The sequence below is a fragment of the Protopterus annectens genome, chromosome 9.part0 (genome assembly GCF_019279795.1).
Source record: "Protopterus annectens isolate FY-2018-M chromosome 9.part0, PAN1.0, whole genome shotgun sequence".
In the NCBI taxonomy this organism is placed as follows: domain Eukaryota; kingdom Metazoa; phylum Chordata; order Ceratodontiformes; family Protopteridae; genus Protopterus; species Protopterus annectens.
The window spans coordinates 802,257,130-802,274,376 of NC_056743.1; the positions used below are offsets into that span (position 1 = coordinate 802,257,130).

The 17,247-nt window shown below is 43.8% G+C and overlaps 1 protein-coding gene across 2 annotated transcripts in view; it reads left to right on the forward strand.

Annotated features, from left to right (window-relative positions):
- The window catches only part of GALNT6 (polypeptide N-acetylgalactosaminyltransferase 6), a 1,315,790-nt gene that overhangs the window by 951,576 nt on the left and 346,967 nt on the right, over positions 1-17,247 (forward strand). For both annotated transcript variants that reach the window (XM_044083436.1, XM_044083437.1), the window contains exon 8: positions 10,941-11,141. In XM_044083436.1, the coding sequence (XP_043939371.1) occupies positions 10,941-11,141 (201 nt within the window). The remainder of the gene's footprint in view (positions 1-10,940; positions 11,142-17,247) is intronic.

A 17,247-nucleotide genomic window follows, 5' to 3' on the forward strand; every position in this document is an offset into this window, starting at 1 on the left:
TATTATTTCTGAGTTGCAGACTAGACAAATGCAGAATGCTTGCCTTCTTCCTCAAGAGAAAGTTCTCAGTCTGGCCACTTTTTTCAGAAACCTCTACTTAATGTCTCACTACACAGCAAGGAAGTCACTGAGGTCCTTGGGTTTCATTACAGCTGCCGTTCCATTGATCCCTCTGACCACACTACATATGTGGAAATTTCAGTGGTACCTAAAATGATTCTAGTCTCAGCATTCACATCCCCTGGATAGCCTAATCCCTCTATCTCACCTCAAAACGAAGCTACTTTGGCGGGAAATACCAGGTCATGCTTAACCTGGTCCTTCATTTCTTCCCAGCCCCACCCAGCTAAGTACTTCACATAGATTCCTAGGACAGAGCATGGGAGATTTGGACAGGATCCTGAGTGCATGGGAAAATAGCTTCCCCATCCTGAAAAAAAAATACATAAACCTGAAAGAAATGAGAGGCGTTTTGTAAATCCTGCAGATACTCCCCCTTCTGTGGAAGCCAGGCTCACTACTACTGTACACCGATTACACCACAGTTATGTGGTATCTAAACAAACAGGGAGGCTCAAGATCTTACACACTGTGCAGGCTAGCATAGGAGGCATAACACCTACCCACACAAATGGGCATGACTCTGAAAACTGCAGACATTCCCTCACAGGAGACTGCACTGACAGACTTTGTAAGCAGGTCCTTGGAGGGCTCTCAAGAATGGGCCCTAAAGCGACAGGTCTTCAAAACCATAAGGCATCAGTGAGGAACACCACAAGTAGAACTCCTTGCTTCACCAGAAAACCACCAACTTATCCTGTTCTGCAACAGAAATCATTCCCCATTCAGCTTGGAGGGACGGATACCTTTTCTTTTCTTTGGTCGGGGAGGTGCCTGTATGCCTTTCCACCTCCGACACTATTTCCAAAAATCCTTCTAAAAGTTCAAAAGGAAACTGCAGAACTCGTACTCCTAGCACCTTCTGGCCAAGACAACATTGTGTTCCTCTCCTACTATGCCTGTGGAAGGGAAACTATTGGAAAATACCTTTGCAACCAGACCTGTTTACTCAACAGCAACATCTGCTTCTCCATCCAAATCTAGCCTCTCTGTCTCAAGTTCTTCGAGAAGCCAGAAAACATGCCATCTGAAAATCACACACAGTTGTGGAAAAAAATTTCAATTTGGTGCTTCAAGCACAGCCAAGACCCATTCTTAAAAAGATACTCCTGTCCTGAAACATCTCTGACAAGTATTGCACTCTGGTCTGGCCTACTCTTCCGTTAAAGTCCATCTGTCTGCCATTAAAGCCTGCTTGTCTCTTGATTCTCCTGTCTTGTTTAGGACAGAGGTCAAACATTACTTGAGGGTTGCCCTGCATCTCAAGCCGTCTAGGAAACCTATCTATTCCTCCTCCCTGAGATCTCCTCTTCCATTAAAGTCCATCTGTCTGCCATTAAAGCCTGCTTGCCTCTTGATCCTCCTCTTTTATATAGGACAAACATCAAACATTTCTTGTGGGTTGCCCTACATCTTAAGCCACCTAGGAAACGTTTTCCTCCTCCCTGAGATCTCAACTTCATGCTGGAAAAACTGACTTTGCCCTCTTTCTAGCTAGCAGTTTCTGCCACTTTAAAATTTAACAGTGGAAGACTATCCTTTTGCTGGCTGTTAACGCTGCCTGCAGAGTGTCTGAATTTCTGGCCCTTGTGGCTATTCCAGTCTTTCTCATTTTCTACAAGGACAAAGTGACTCTCAGGGACAGTCCATCATTCATGCTTAAAGTAATGAATGAGATATCCCTCAACTGGGCCATCTACCCGCCTACCTTTTTCTCTTATCCTCAAAATAACGAGAAAGAATACTTCACTCAGTAGATGTTCAAAGGCAGTTAAGGTTCTACTTGGACAAAAAAAAAACTGACCAACTTTGTTTCATTCATGAATTCTAAACAGGGCCAACCCCTGTCTAAGCAAACCATTGCATCTTTAATATCAAAGGCTATTGCTTTCTGTTACATTACATCTGGGAAAGCATTGCCTTCTTTCCCAAAAGCACATTCCACTAGGGCGGTGGCCTTCTCGAGCATTTCACAAGGGTGTAAATGCCAGGTCCATTTTGGAATTGGCCACTTGGTCTTTTGTGCATGCCTTCATCAAGCATTACAAGATTGATGCCTTTTCAGGATCCAGAGCTGCCTTTGCTAGGTCTGTCCTGTCTGGTGGTCTGGACAGCTCATTCTCCCTTTACGCAACCTCCCACTTCTCTGCCTGGGAATCACCCATGTGTTAAGAATATTGCAACAGTGATTTTAGTAAGGACATTGTGTAGTTGTGTAAGAACTTAACATAATAGTAGATGTCCTGCTGATCACTGTTACAGTATTTCTTCCCTCCCTCATTTCTCTCTTCTCTTTCTTTGCTCCTGTATTTCTCATTCCCTTTGTTATAAGCAGTCACGTAATAGACTGCTTTTGGGGGAATTAACTTAAGTCTTTGAACTACACCTCTCTTAGCTGACCACTTTCCTCTCTCAGTAGTCTTCAGGCCACTGGTTTGGAGGTAGTCTGTTGTATTCATGCTTATATCTGCCTATGTATCCCCAACACACATGAGCTGAGGTCACACATCTGACGTACATCTTCTGGAAGGTAAAACTTTCATACCCTGGATGGACAAAAACCCATATGTTAAGAATGCTGCACAGTGATCAGTAGAACAGCTACTGTTATGGTAATTTCTTACACAGCTCTACTGTCTGCAAGGTGCATCTGGTGAATAATTGACTCTTGTGGCTAAAATGACCTGTGGAACATTTGCTAAAATGTTGCTGGAGTGAGATGAAGAAGGCATGCATTTATTATCCTGTCCTACAAGTTGTAATTGCAACACCTTGACGATTGGATGGGAGAAAGGAAATTCACCCCGGGGATCACGTCAGTCACCCTGCTAGACAGGGGTCCAGGGAAGTAAATAGTGTGGGAAGAAATAGCCAGGGAATTGTTATGGCTAGGCTTGTATAGGCCATAGGGCTGATAGCCTAGTACCAACCTATGAACCTATATTTCTGTAACTCAAAGAACAACTCTTATTTCTCACAGTGGATTTGTGCCTCTTAGAATAGTGCCTGTTATGTTTTGCCTCGGGGCTGCAGAGTGGAAGACATGAGGCACACCATTAGTTGTACTCAGGGTTGCCAGATTTCTGAAGGGCCAAGTAGGAACAAAAAAAAAGTCTTTCATTTGTGCAGAACAGCAGGCAGTTCCGCATTAAGCAGAAGTGTCTCTGGTGTGCAAATTTTTTTTTTTTTTGGCTCATATGCTGGTATACGAGCCTATCAAAAATTCGCACAGCGGAGTCTCTTCTGTTCAATGCGGAACAGCGATTTATGATTGGCTCATATAGCGGCATACAGGCCAATCATAAATTGCAAAGCGGGGGCTGTTTCGCAGGATTTTAACCGGCAGTGCGAGACTGTGAATTGGGCTGCTGATCCCGGGACAGTCCCGTTCAAATAAGGAAGTCTGGCAATCCTGGTTGTACTGCAAATTGATTTGCATGCTGTATTTCTCTGTTTAAAGATATTTAGAATACACTTTTGTTTTCATGCTGCTTTGCATGTGCATCCATGTGTGTGTATTTACTTGCATGCAATTTTACATTTTCCGTAATGTTTATGCCTTGAGCTTAGCACTTTAAGAGGGCTATATATTTGATTGTGACATGAGGAAACTGCTGCCACATGTGTACATTTAGGATGAATACAGTCTGAATATGCTGGGTGGCCACGGTGGTGCAGCGGTTAGCGTTGCCGCCTCTCAGCAAGAGGTTCTCCGGTTCGATTCTCGGCTGGGGTGCCTTCTGTGCAGAGTCTGCATGTCCTCCCTGTGGTCGCGTGGGTTTCCTTCGGGTGCTCCAGTTTCCTCCCACATCCCAAAGAAATGCAGTAGGTGGATTGTGCACTCTAAATTGGTCCTAGATGTGAGTGTGTGTGCTTTCTGTGGAAGGTTGGGCGCTGGGCTGGCAACTCAACACTGTAAAACTTCACTGCCAATCATGAGCGGACAGGTGATCCGCTGTGGCAACCCCTAACCGGGAAAAGCCGAAAGAAGACGACAGTCTGAATATGCTGTGTAGGTGTGCTGCTGTGTATGTTGATCACATGGGAGATTGGCTGAATCATATTAATTTGGAAAACAATGTCTGCTTTCACAGCTTTATGCCTCATTGTTATTTTTTTTTCTAGTCACAGAAATTTCAGTTGTCAATCTCGCCTTCATTCTTGCTGGATGGGTTTGGAGACGATCCTCGGCTCCGACTCGGCCTTATACTAAAGCTCGAGAGCTATTTACCGGCTCGAGGCCCTCCCCATATCCCACAATGCTAAGCGTCAGATACCCAGATCTCATTTGCCACTTCAGCTACGAGGTTGCGAATTTACCGGCTCCAGGTTATACAACTCTTTTCTAGCGTTTTATTTTATATATATATATATATATATATATATATATATATATATATATATATATATATATAGTTTTTTTTCTTATTAGATATTGTCTCTTAGTGTTTCCCTTTCTAACCCCTTGAAAAGCCCCCTTTAAAAACTCTTTTACTGTACTTTTGTTTTTTTTAGAGTCCCCCCCTCTAGCGTTAATTTTTCTTATATATATTCTACCCTCTAGGGTTAGTTGTATATAATCAGCAGTGTTTTTATTCTTATTCTACTACATATATTTATATATATACTAGTTTATAGTAATAGTTATATATATTGTTAGTAGTATTATTATACTCTTTACTATTATATTGTTGGTGGTGTTAGTTTTTTTTTTTTGTAGTGTGTGTGTGTGTGTGTGTGTGTGTGTGTGTGTGTGTGTGTGTGTGTGTGTGTGTGTGTAGTGTTTAAAGCACTAGTTACCTGTTCCCTTGGTATTCTTTTTTTCTACTTTTCAATATGTCTAAGGATACTAAGGTCTCGGGTTTCAAGATGTCTCTGACAGACGGTCACACTTCTTGTGTGTATTGTTTGGGCCCCCTACACCTGCAGGACTCTTGTGCGGTCTGTCATGCCTTCAGTCCGAGAGTCCTGCAGGAGCGTAGGAACAAACTTATTTTGAGGGGCTTGCTTAAACCTGAAGGGTCCCTGACTAAGCCTTTGTCGGGTAAACCCTCCAAGCCCGCTAAACCGTCGGCTCCCTGTTCGGAGCCGTCGCCGAGTGGAGCTCCTGCCTCCTCGTCTGGTCTGGCTGGAACTGACACTTCAAGACCTCAGTCGGCTCCGGCCTTAGCATCGGAGCCTTCTGTGAGCCGAAAACGCTTGAGGTCTCCCTCTTTGGAGTCCGTTCGTTCGGCTCCGAGGTCTCCGTTACTACAGACGGAGCGGAGCCATAGGTCCCACTCCTCTCGGTCCTCCAGGCTGTCTGATCATGACCTCGAGAGGGTAGTCAGTAGGCTCTTAAAGTCACAGGCACTGGCCCAAATGTTGACTAGCTCTTCTCAACAGACTGTATCTTCATCAGTTCCTCCTCCGACTCTACCCCTGTGTTTGGAGCCGGAGCTCGTTGGGGCTCGAATCATCGGAGCCGATACCACACATTTCGGCTGCGATCTCTTCATTGGTTCCGTCCATGGAGGGATCCGGGCGTCGAGACTCTCTTGCCGGCTCCGAGGGGGGCGAGTGACATCGGACCCTTGTCCGACCCCGTTCTCCCTCTCGGCGCAGGTGAGCTCGGCCCCGACATCAGCCTCAGAGCAGTCACTCTCTGTGCTGGGAGGGGTTCTCATCTCTTCGGAGCTGGGACCTTCCTCTCTGCCTGATAGGGGCGCTTTCGAGGTCATGAGGAGCGTACTGACTCCTGGGTCGGATCCACGATCAGCCCCTTCGGCTCCGACCCCCATGGTGCCTACTTCAGTCTCTGTCCACCCTCCTGACCCCAAGCGTGGAGAACAAACACTCCAGGTCGCACCACTGGGGGTATCCTCCTCTTCCGAGGCTTCCCCCGATTATTCGGAGGGGCCCCCTCGGAAGAAAACATGTAAGAGGAAACATGTTGACTCCCTCGAGTCAGTCATGTCTGACACCGTGGATTCGGAAGGGTCCCCAAGGTCCCCCTCTGAGGATGTCTCCTTTTCAGACATCCTTGAGATCCTTAAGCAGAGGGGGAATTGGACTGCCCTTAACCCTTCGAGGAAGAGTTGGTGTACCTGGACGCGTTTGGTTCTCACCCTTCCACCTCCTGGGTGTCTCCGCCTTTAGACCCGCTCATGGAAGTGGTTGCTCGGAAGGTGTGGACAGCCCCGGACTCAATGGAACCAACTCCCCGTAGGCCCGCTAAATTTATTACAGCCCCATCGGACAAAAAGTTTCTAGTTAAGGGGGTCCCGGTTGATGCCATGGTGGTGGTAGCGGCCACTAAGAAGGAGTTGGCTGACCCTTCGGTGCCTGTACATCCTCCTAATAAAGAGTCTAGGACAATGGACAGGTACGAGAAGCGGATGTTCTCTTCAGCGACCTTTGTCATGCGGTCGCTGAATTATCTGTGCCATTTCACCCGACTTCAGAGGGATCTTCTCAAAGAACTGGGTGATACCCTTCAGGATCCATCGGCTGCGGGGTCTCAGGATAAGGTTAACTCCCAGCTGGCGACCTTAAATTCCATAGTTAACTCCTCCATGCGGCCGATGGTGCGAGTAGGGCCGCAGGTACAGGCGTGGCTTTGAGAAGACACGCCTGGATGCGGTTATGTAACTTTGCTGACCCCTTTGAGGCGTCCTTCACCAATACCCCCTTAGATGGTTCGGCTTTGTTTGGACCACAGGTGAAGGATACACTTACCAGGTGTGAGCAGGAAGGCAAGACTCTCTCTGCCGTGGGTGTCCGTTTTTCTACTCCCTCCAGACCATACCCCAAAGGTCAGAAGAGTGGAAAAATGTGGTTTCGTAAACCCCAAAGAGTCGTGCCTGACACGCGTGGTGAGTTTTCCTCCAGGGGCAGAGGAGGAAACAATAATAGACGCCGTCCTAGGGGCAGAGGGGGTCTGCAAAATCAGGGTAGCAGAGAATCTTTCTCTGGCAAACACTTCCAGCACCCCTGAGGGGCTGCCCGACTGTCCACCTTCGAAGGCAGTCGGGGGAAGATTGTCACTGTACCCAGAAGCCTGGCAACTCCTCACATAAGACCGATGGGTACAGTCTATCATATCCGAAGGTTACAAAATTCCCTTCGTCCGCACCCCTGTACAAACAAACAGATCCCTTCCAGATGTCCCACCCGCTCTAAGGGATCAAGCAGTACTAGAAATTTCAAAGCTGCTAGAAAAGAGGGCCATCCAGCCAGTCCCAGCAGACCAGCTAGGATCCGGGACTTACTCCAAGTTCTTTTTGGTACCAAAAAAGACAGGCGAATGGAGACCCATTTTGGATCTCAGCAGATTAAACAAGTCTGTTCAAAGAACGAAGTTCTTGGATGGTCACGCTCCAGTCGATTCTACCCTTCTTGGGTCAGGACAATTGGATGTGCTCCATAGACCTTCAGGATGCATACTACCATATAAAAATGGACAGGCATTCCAGAAGGTTTCTCCGCTTCCGGCTGGGAGCCAGTCACTATCAATTCAGAGCCCTGCCCTTTGGTCTCACCACGGCCCCCATGGTGTTCACCAAATGCATGGCAGTGGTTACGGCTCACCTGAGACGACGGGGATTCCAGGTGTTTCCATATCTGGACGACTGGCTCCTTGCTGCTTCCACCAGGCATCAGCTGTTGCGAGCCAGGGACTATATACCATCCAGACTTGCTCCGAGCTAGGTATATCAATAAATTTCGAAAAGTCTGCATTGTCACCTTGTCAGTCTATAACCTTTATAGGCGCAGAATTAAATACAAAAGATCTATCTGCAAAACTTCCTCCAGACGGCATCAGACATTCGCCGACATGTGCAGATCCTACTACAGTGCAAGACGATTCAGGCCAGATTTGTACTAAAAACATTGGGTCTCATGGCAGCAGCGATCATTTTAGTCCCCCCGGCTCGTTTTCACATGCGGATCCTCCAGTGGATGCTGTTTACCCAATGGTCCTTTCAACAAATTCCAATGTCCCATAGGGTAATAATCACTCAAACATGCAAAGACCACCTGGCTTGGTGGATGATCTCCCCTCTAGTTCTCCAGGGCAGACCGTTTGTTCTTCCTCCTTCTGTTGCCATGGTGACCATGGATGCCTCCCTGATTGGGTGGGGGGGGGGGGCATTTTCAGGGCAGGACTGTCCAGGGCACTTGGCAAACCCTAGAGTACCACCTGCACATAAATGTCTTAAAGATGAGAGCGGTACTTTAAGCCTTGCAAACTCTTCAGGACTCTCTACCTACCGGGACTATTGCAGTTCAAACGGACAATATGTCTGTAGTGTGGTACATCAACAAGTAGGGCGGAACCAGGTCCTATCCCTTATGTCGAGAAGCACTCTGGCAGTGGGCGATCTCTTCCCAACGGTTTCTGATAGCAACGCACATCCTCGGGAAGTCCAACGTCATAGCAGACAGGCTAAGCAGAGCCATTCTCATGCCTCACGAGTGGTCTCTCAATCAGTTAGTAGCGGACAAGATTTTCCGCAGATGGGGTCAACCTTGCTGCGACCTTTTTGCAACCCCTCTCAACAGCAAGTGCAAAGACTTCTTCACTCTCTTTCCCCTCCCCGGCCATTCCCCCAGAGACGGTCTAGTACACGATTGGCCCCGGGGTCTCCTATATGCATTTCCGCCTTTTCCCTTAATTCCCAAACTGATTCAGAAAGCGACCGCTTTGGGTTCCAGGATGATCCTCATTGCCCCTTACTGGCCTCGACAATTTGGTTCCCATTCCTGCATAGTCACCTACTGGAGCAGCCCTGGAGTCTGGACCCAGTGCCAGACCTGTTGGTCCATCAGTCGGGCGGGCTGCACCAATCCCTTCAATCTCTCAACCTCACAGCTTGGTTGCTCCACTTCCAACCTTAGCCAGGCTTCCTCATATTTCTCAGCGAGTGCGTGAAATCATCCTTTCTTCACACAAATCTACTACCAGAAAAACCTATGCTAGTAAGTGGAGACGTTTCTCCTTCTGGGCGGAGGCCAGAAATATAGATCCTTTTACAGCCCTTGCCCACAGTGTTCTAGATTTTTTGGCAGTGCTTTTTCGAGCTGGCTCCTCTTCTGCCATCATTAGAGCCCAATTGGCTGCTATCGCTAATTTTCACGCTGGCCTGTCGGAGACCAGCCTCATGTCCCATAAACTTTGTAAAGCCTTTCTTAAAGGGACTGTTTTGCTGAGGCCTCCGGTTAGAGATCTCCCGTCTCCGTGGGATTTGAATCTGATATTAACTTCCCTCCTTTTGAACCTGCGGCCACCTGTTCCTTAAAGTTACTCTCCTGGAAGACTCTCTTCTTAGTAGCCATCACCTCAGCTCGAAGAGTGCCGGAACTTCAAGCCCTCTGTATTCGTCCTCCCTATCTTGTTTTTCACAAAGATATAGTTTCACTCAGAACTAATCCTTCCTTTTTACCCAAGATTCCTTCTGAGACAAACCTGAATCAGGCCATTGATCTTCCTGTCTTTTTTCCTAACTACTCAAACAGAGCTGAACAAAAGCTGCATTATTTGGATGTTCACAGGCAATTACGTTTTTATTTAGATAGGACAAAACTAACTAGGAAGTCGGACCAACTCTTCCTGTCCTATGCTGAAGGCAAGCAGGGCCTGCCAGTGTCTAAAGTATCTTTATCTAGACGGTTGGCCTCTATCATTTCCTTCATTTACCAACTAAGACATAAAGAACTCCCTACAAAACCAAAAGCTCATTCCACCAGAGCGTTAGCTACGTCAGTAGCTTTTCAAGCAAGACTTCCAATGGAATCTATTTGTGCTGCAGCCACATGGGCCACTCCTCATACCTTTATTTCTCATTAGAAGTTGGATATGGCCTCCAGGAGTCGGGCTGAATTTGGTTCCACTGTGCTCAAGAGTCTGTTCAGATGAGCCACCCAGGGTAAGGTGCTAGGGACGCTGTCCCAAGAATGAAGGCGAGATTGGCAACTTAACATTAAAAAGTTATGTACCTACCATAACGTTCCACGTTAGTTGTCTTCTTCTCGCCTTCTTTCTTGCGTCCCACCCACCATCCCCCTAGCCTGGACAGACTGAGATTAATCCTTCTGAGGCCTTATTCCTCTGCTTGACTATTTCCTAGGTTATGTCCTCCTCCGTTGTTACCACTGTAGGTAAACTTTATAGTAGGGACAGGTGTCTCCATGGTGTTAGCTCTATCAAACGAGATCTGGGTATCTGACGCCTAGCATTATGGGATATGGGGAGGGCCTCGAGCCGGTAAATAGCTCTCGAGCTTTAGTATAAGGCCGAGTCGGAGCCGAGGATCGGCTCCGAACCCATCCAGCAAGAAAGAAGACAACTAACATGGAACGTTATGGTAGGTACATAACTTCTTATTTTCTTAAGTTCCCCAGTGATGATACTTTAAGGAATACGAGTTAGACTCCATTAATATTGTGCTGCTGTTGTGCCTTTCTGCAAGATCACCAAGTCATTCTGCTTATTTTGTAGATTTACATAGGCAAGTGACTGCTGTGTTAAGATGGTGCTGTTTGCTTTAATTCAAGCAGAAAGTTAAGAATTTAGTTTGCAGAATGGAACACTTTTCAGTCTTAAAATGAGGTACTTTTAGGCAAAATAGTTTTAAGGGCATCTACACTGCTGTAGTAATTGTGCCCTGTTTTTAGGGAAACAGGTTATGTGACGCTTTGTTTGACCTGCATAGTAAGTGCTAGTGTCTTGTTGGTGAGTTTCTGAAATGTTTTCTGGCACAGTGCATGAATCTAAACTGTTAACATGATGCGCTACAGTCACTGAATGAATTCTTTTGTCCTGGGCTCCATGTGTTCAGGTGTGGCAGTGTGGTGGACAAATGGAGATCATCCCGTGTTCTGTGGTTGGTCATGTGTTCCGTACAAAAAGTCCTCACACATTCCCAAAAGGCACCCAAGTTATAACCAAAAACCAAGTCCGCCTAGCTGAAGTCTGGATGGATGATTATAAAGAAATATTCTACAGACGAAACCAGCAAGCTGCAAAAATGGCAAAAGAGGTAAGTGACAAACCAGTCATTAGAATGAGGTGTTCTGAAAATGTTTGTTTAAAAATGGTATCTTCCATTGCTGACATGTCCGACTTCTGTGCTTGATGCAAGTGTTTTGGCATTTTCAGACCCCATTTTTTGCCTTTTAATGGTTGCAGATTTCTAGTATGATAAATCCTAGAATCTTTAAAAGCGAGATGAGATGGAAACCCCAATCTAAGTGATTGAAGGAAATCACTTTTGCGATTATTTGCTTATTTTTTTGTAGAAAGTTTTTGTTTCCACCAGCAGATATTTACAGTTCACCCAGTAACTTTACTGTTTCAAGAAATTAGTGGAAGGACAAATGAGGAAGTTGGATAGAGAAACTTGTATAGGTATTAGGATTTAGACAAGATAGTGTTCATCATTGTCACTGCTGCAGTAGCATGAGGGTTGTATCCTGCCTGACTGTTGTTTCCTGTTAAAGATACAGCAACCAGACGGCTACCAAAAGTTTTCATCCCCTCCCTCACTGTCAGTTTGGCTACTTATAGACTAAACCCTTTTTTGAAATTGAAGAAAAATCTTTTAGGCGTTCTTGCCTCCTCGTGCAGCGTTGGTCTGAGGTTTCTCGTGAGCAGTAGTAGGCTTCTTGTCAGACAGATAAGACCTGTTTGGGGAACCCTTCCACACTTATTTTTATTTTAGAAATATTTTTATACCTATTTTCTGTCAGAATTGCAATACATCAATTTAAGAATACCAGCTTTTCAGTAATGTCTGTAGACATTCCTGGAATACCATCATTTCAGTTCTAGGAATTTCTTTCTAGATTTAACATATCCGTTCAGGCTTTGGAACATATTTATCAGTTTTAAGCTAATTTGATTTTTTTTTGACAACTGAGAAAGTGTATTTTAAGGGCAGAATCTTAGCTATGTTATATGGGTTGGAGACAGTGGCATTGACAAAAAGGCAGGAGTCCGAGCTGGATGTGGCAGAGTTAAAGATGTTAAGATTTGCACTGGGTGTGACGAGGGTAGACAGGGTTAGGAATAAGTATATTAGAGGGTCAGCCCAGGTTGAACAGTTTGGAGACAAAGCCAGAGAGGCGAGATTGCGTTGGTTTGGACATGTGCTGAGGAGGTATGCAGAGTATATTGGGAAAAGGATGCTAAGGATGAAGCTGCCAGGTAAGAGGAAAAGAGGAAGGCCTAAAGTAAGATTTATGGGTGTGGTTAGAGAGGACATGCAGATGGTTGGTGTGACAGAGCAAGATGCAGAGGACAGGAAGAAATGGAAACAGGTGATCCGCTGTGGCGACCCCTAACTGGGAAAAGCCGAAAGAAGAAGAAGAAGATGATTTTAAGGGCAGAATCTGGGTGTTGTGTGAATGTTTACATACTGGTAAAACAACAAAGCAAGCAGGCTCCAGGAACACTAAATGCGCTATTTATTGTAAATATTTGTAAGTGCTTTCGTTAGAGAAAATGCTCCAACTTCTTCAGACAAAAACTCAAACAACACAACACTACTTTAAATAGTCTCAAGTAGCCCAATAACTCAATTATGAAACGTAATTAGCTAAACATGCTACTAGACACCCCATAGTTTAACCTTGTAACAATGTCGTACAAACCTTCTTGAGTTGTACAAATCTAAACACATGGTAAAAATGTATATATATATATGTGTATATATGTATATATATATATATATATATATATATATATATATATGTATATATATATATATATATATATATATACATATATATATATATATATATATATATATATATATATATATATATATATATATATATATATATATATATATATATATACATATATATATATATATATATATATATATATATATATGTATATATATATATATATATATATATATATGTATATATATATATATATATACACACACACACACACATTTAAATAAAAAATTATTTTACATTTACATATATAAAAACATTTTATGTATATTAATCCTAGACTATAAATGTAAAATACATGTGAATAAAATTCACGATAACGCCGCACCATTAGTAACTAACTCTTGCTGATAGGTGGAGACAGTTGAACAAATCTAGTTGTATAACAAATTGAGCCCTATACACAAAATGCAACTTTGGAAAAAACACATTGAACCTATATAGGAAGCAGAAAAGGTTGACACATCTTATGAAAATAAAACCTACATATGCGCCAAATTTAATGCAAACTTTGACCATTTTTAAGGACCCTAGTGAAAGAAAAATCAAACCGCTAATGATAAGCAACTATCTAACAAGTGCTTTAAGTTTGAGCAAACATTTGATGGATAAAAATTCATTAAGCCCTGGGGGTATATGGGCTGATGTATGGACTTGCCACATATATTCACACTCAAGTTTGAGGTCCCACGGTCCTTCTCTCATATTATTTAATTTGTTGTAATACCACAAAGGTGAATTTATGTGTAGGATGCTCCAAAACATGTTTTGCTATAGCACTGGTAGTTATGTTTTTATTAATACTATATTGGTGTCCGTGTATTCTTTGTTTAATCTTTCTCTCGGTCTTACCAATATAGTAAGCCTTACAGTCCTCGCATAGAGCTCTATAAACAACCCCCTGGGCATCACAATTAAACCTCCCCTGTATAAAGTATGCCCTATCCCTTATCTTTATTTTGTTAGTTGTTTTAATATATTTGCACTGGGGACACCTCCCACACTTACTCATGCCAATGCAATGCTTGACCAATTTTTTCCTCTCAACAAGGCACTTTAGATTAGGTCCCCTCCTGCATGTTAACTGTGGCAACTGGTCTAATATTTTGTTAAGACTGTTGTCCTCCAAAATTTTTACATACACTTTGTGACAGTTTGTGTTGGAGAATTGGGACTTTTTTTGCAGAATTGTGTACTGCTTGTGTGCAGTAAGTGACATCTTGCCTTCTGACCAGCTCCTTCTAGTATAGCTTACCAGCAATCAGGCCTCTTTCTTGACTGCAGCATGTATATTTACCCCAGTCCTTCTGCTGCTTGTTCCAACGTACTTAACAAGAAAAAAATATAGTTGAAGTGCTAGCCCTTACCTTCTTGTGAGCTCAGTCAATGCCTCATCTGTTGGTGGGTGACTGCAGTGGCTGTTGCTGGTTCCTCAGACCACTGACTGGTTTCTGTGAATTTACTGGTTTGGCCTTGCTGGCCGCTATGCAGTTGGGGATCAGACCCATTCTTTTAAGCTGTTAAAAATGTTCAGCATGGGCATGGGAGAACCTTTCATTGTAGTTGTGAGGGACACCCAAGTAAGGTTTCTCAGGGTTACTGGGGAAAGACATCTCTTGCTTGAGATGATATGCCTTCTCCTACTCTGCCTTCTTCCAAGGATGATCCTAGAAAAGGAATTCAAAAGTTAATCATTCTGATAATGGAGCGATTGTTTCTATGTGTAAAAATTATTTTCTTGCCTTAGCAAGGTGTTTGTTACAGACTGTCAGTACTGGCTACCAAGTGCCTTCTTCTCTCCCTCATTCCTCCACTCCCAGTGATGAGGATGTTCTTTCTGATTAATTGTAATGTGAGCAGTAACAGGGTTGTATCACCTGAAAGTTCTGTAGTCCAAGACTCTGTCTCTTTAGATATTGAGTGTGAAACTGCACTCCAGATTAAAGGATGTGTTTCATGGGAACAGGTGGATGTTCCCCCTGAACTGGAAGGATACTATGATTTATTAGAACAAGAAGTCCTATATACTGTACCAATTCCTCCCATTCTTCCAGCTTTGGAGGATGATTTCAGTGCCACTTGCAACTCATCTAATTTTCAGCCATCAGTACCTAAAAAGGGAGGCAAACAGTATAAAGTCTTTCAAATTAATAAATCTCTTTTCTTGTCTTAGAGCAGATCCAACAGCTATTTATCTTACTGCTGCTGCTGCAAACAGACTCCTCACCCCCCCAACCCAGTTCTTGGGGATAAAGAGATTAAGCTGTTGGGCAAACTAGGTAAGAGGCCGTTTGCTTCCTCTACTTTGGCCTTTAGAATTTTTAATTACTAGGGCTACATGTGGAAGTTTATGCTGAATGTGCCAATAGTTTGAGAGAGTTTTCTGCTTCCCAACCTCTTGAAAGTGGGTCGGTCTTAAACTAGATTTTCTAACATGTCTCAAGTTTCTAAACATGCCTTAAGTGTATCTCATTAACATGCCTTAAGTGTATCTCATTGTGCTGATAGTTTTTCCAGGGCTTCTGCTTCAGCTACAGTCTTGAGAAGATTTATCTGGTATGTACTCAAAAGTTTTCAAATAATTTAGTCAGAAACTTTGGTTCCACTGGAGATGGAGGTTTTATTTGGGCCCTCTGCAATTCAGGTCCTCAAGCAGTGGGATGAGAGGGGTAAAGTAATGCAGGACATTTCTAGGATTTTTCAGGTTCTCTGTTTTTTCCCCTTCCAAACCCTGTACTCCCTTTAAAAGACAACATAAGCAAGCAGTGTCACCTGCTGACAGGCAGACACCTAAGAAGAGATGGCAGGAGGGGACCAATAACAATCCCAAAAAACAATGACCCCCCCCCCCCCCCAAAATAGGATCAGGTGCCCTCCTCAAAGTTAGTATTCCAGAAACCTGGTCACCTTCCTTCCCTCCTCATGCATCTGCATTTCTTCCTGTTTCACAGAATCTGACCCTTGATGCTTCCTTATGGTAATAGATTCTCTCTCAGAGAAATGGGTTCTGAAGGTGATCTAGGAGGGTTACAGTTGGCAATGGATAGAAACGATTTTAGGTGAATTCTTCACCAACCACCCATTCAAATACAGTTGCTTCCCCAAGTGTTCTAACATGTTATAGGCAGGAATAATAGAGCATGATCCTGCAGAAGAAATAGGAAAGGGATTTTACTCCAGAATGTTTCTGGTTCCATACAAGGAGCACTCTTTGAGACCAATTTTGGATTTATCTTTTCTCAGTCTTTTTTTGTGAAGAGTACAAAATTCAAGATGTAGACCATTCGAAGAGTTTTAACATTGGTCCTAGATTAGAGTGTTATGACATTAAAGATGCTTATTACTTTCCAAAGTCAACTTCAAGAGGTTAAGATTTTGTTTATCTGGGTCCACACTATCAAGTCTCTGCATTACCCCTTTAAGCTGTCCACTTCATCAAGAGTGTTTACAAAGTGTCTAGTCCTAAGTGGAGGCCCACTGCAGAATGAAGGGTATCCACATTTTTCTGTATTTAGACAGCTTGCTCATTTGTGCAGTCTTTTCTCAGTTGTTAGGAGTCTCTAACAAAGGTATCTTCTGTGCCAAACAGTCAAGGATTCCAGATAATTATGCAAAAATCTTCTCAAACTGTCTCACAGGATTGTGTTTCTAGTTTGCCTAGTAGACACTGTAATGCAAAAGCCTTTTCTTCCTCATGAGAAGGTGGATTTGTATCTGGAAGTCTTCATGAGCTTTTCTAGCCAGTCTCAAACTACTGTCAGAATGGCTTCTATGATTGTCATGATTCCCTTTGCCAGACTACACATGAGATGGAGAGGTTCATTTGTACCTCAAAAATATGTGGACCCAACATTGGCATCCCCTGGAGTTTCAAATTCCAGTCTTTGACTTAATAAAGTCATACCCGACATTAGTGTTGGGATCAGCACAGTCTAGGTCTCCCTTTTCTCCACCCACTCTCAGCACAATCTCTGTTGACTAATTCCTCAGATTGTGCTTGGGAGCCGATTAAAAGCAAGTAAAAGTGCAAGGCCTTTGAGGCAATTCATTCAGACCAAAGTACATCAGTATCAAAGAAATGTTGGCTTTGATTCCTGCCATGAAGTATCTGGGTCATTTGGGACCCAGGCCCTGTCCAGATCATTGTACACAACACATTGATGATGTACATAAACAAGTTAGCATTAGGTCATATCCTCTGTGCCAAGTGGCAATGATAGCTTGGGAGTTAGCTCTACAGCACTCTGTAACACTTCAGTCATCTTACATACTGTTAGAGTAAAACATAGTGGCAGACAAGCTAAGCAGTTCAGTGGCAGACCCTCATGAGTGGAAACTGCATGAAGTGGTCCTCCAGGAATCGGTCCTGATGTGGAGAACATCTCGGGTAGATCTCTTTGC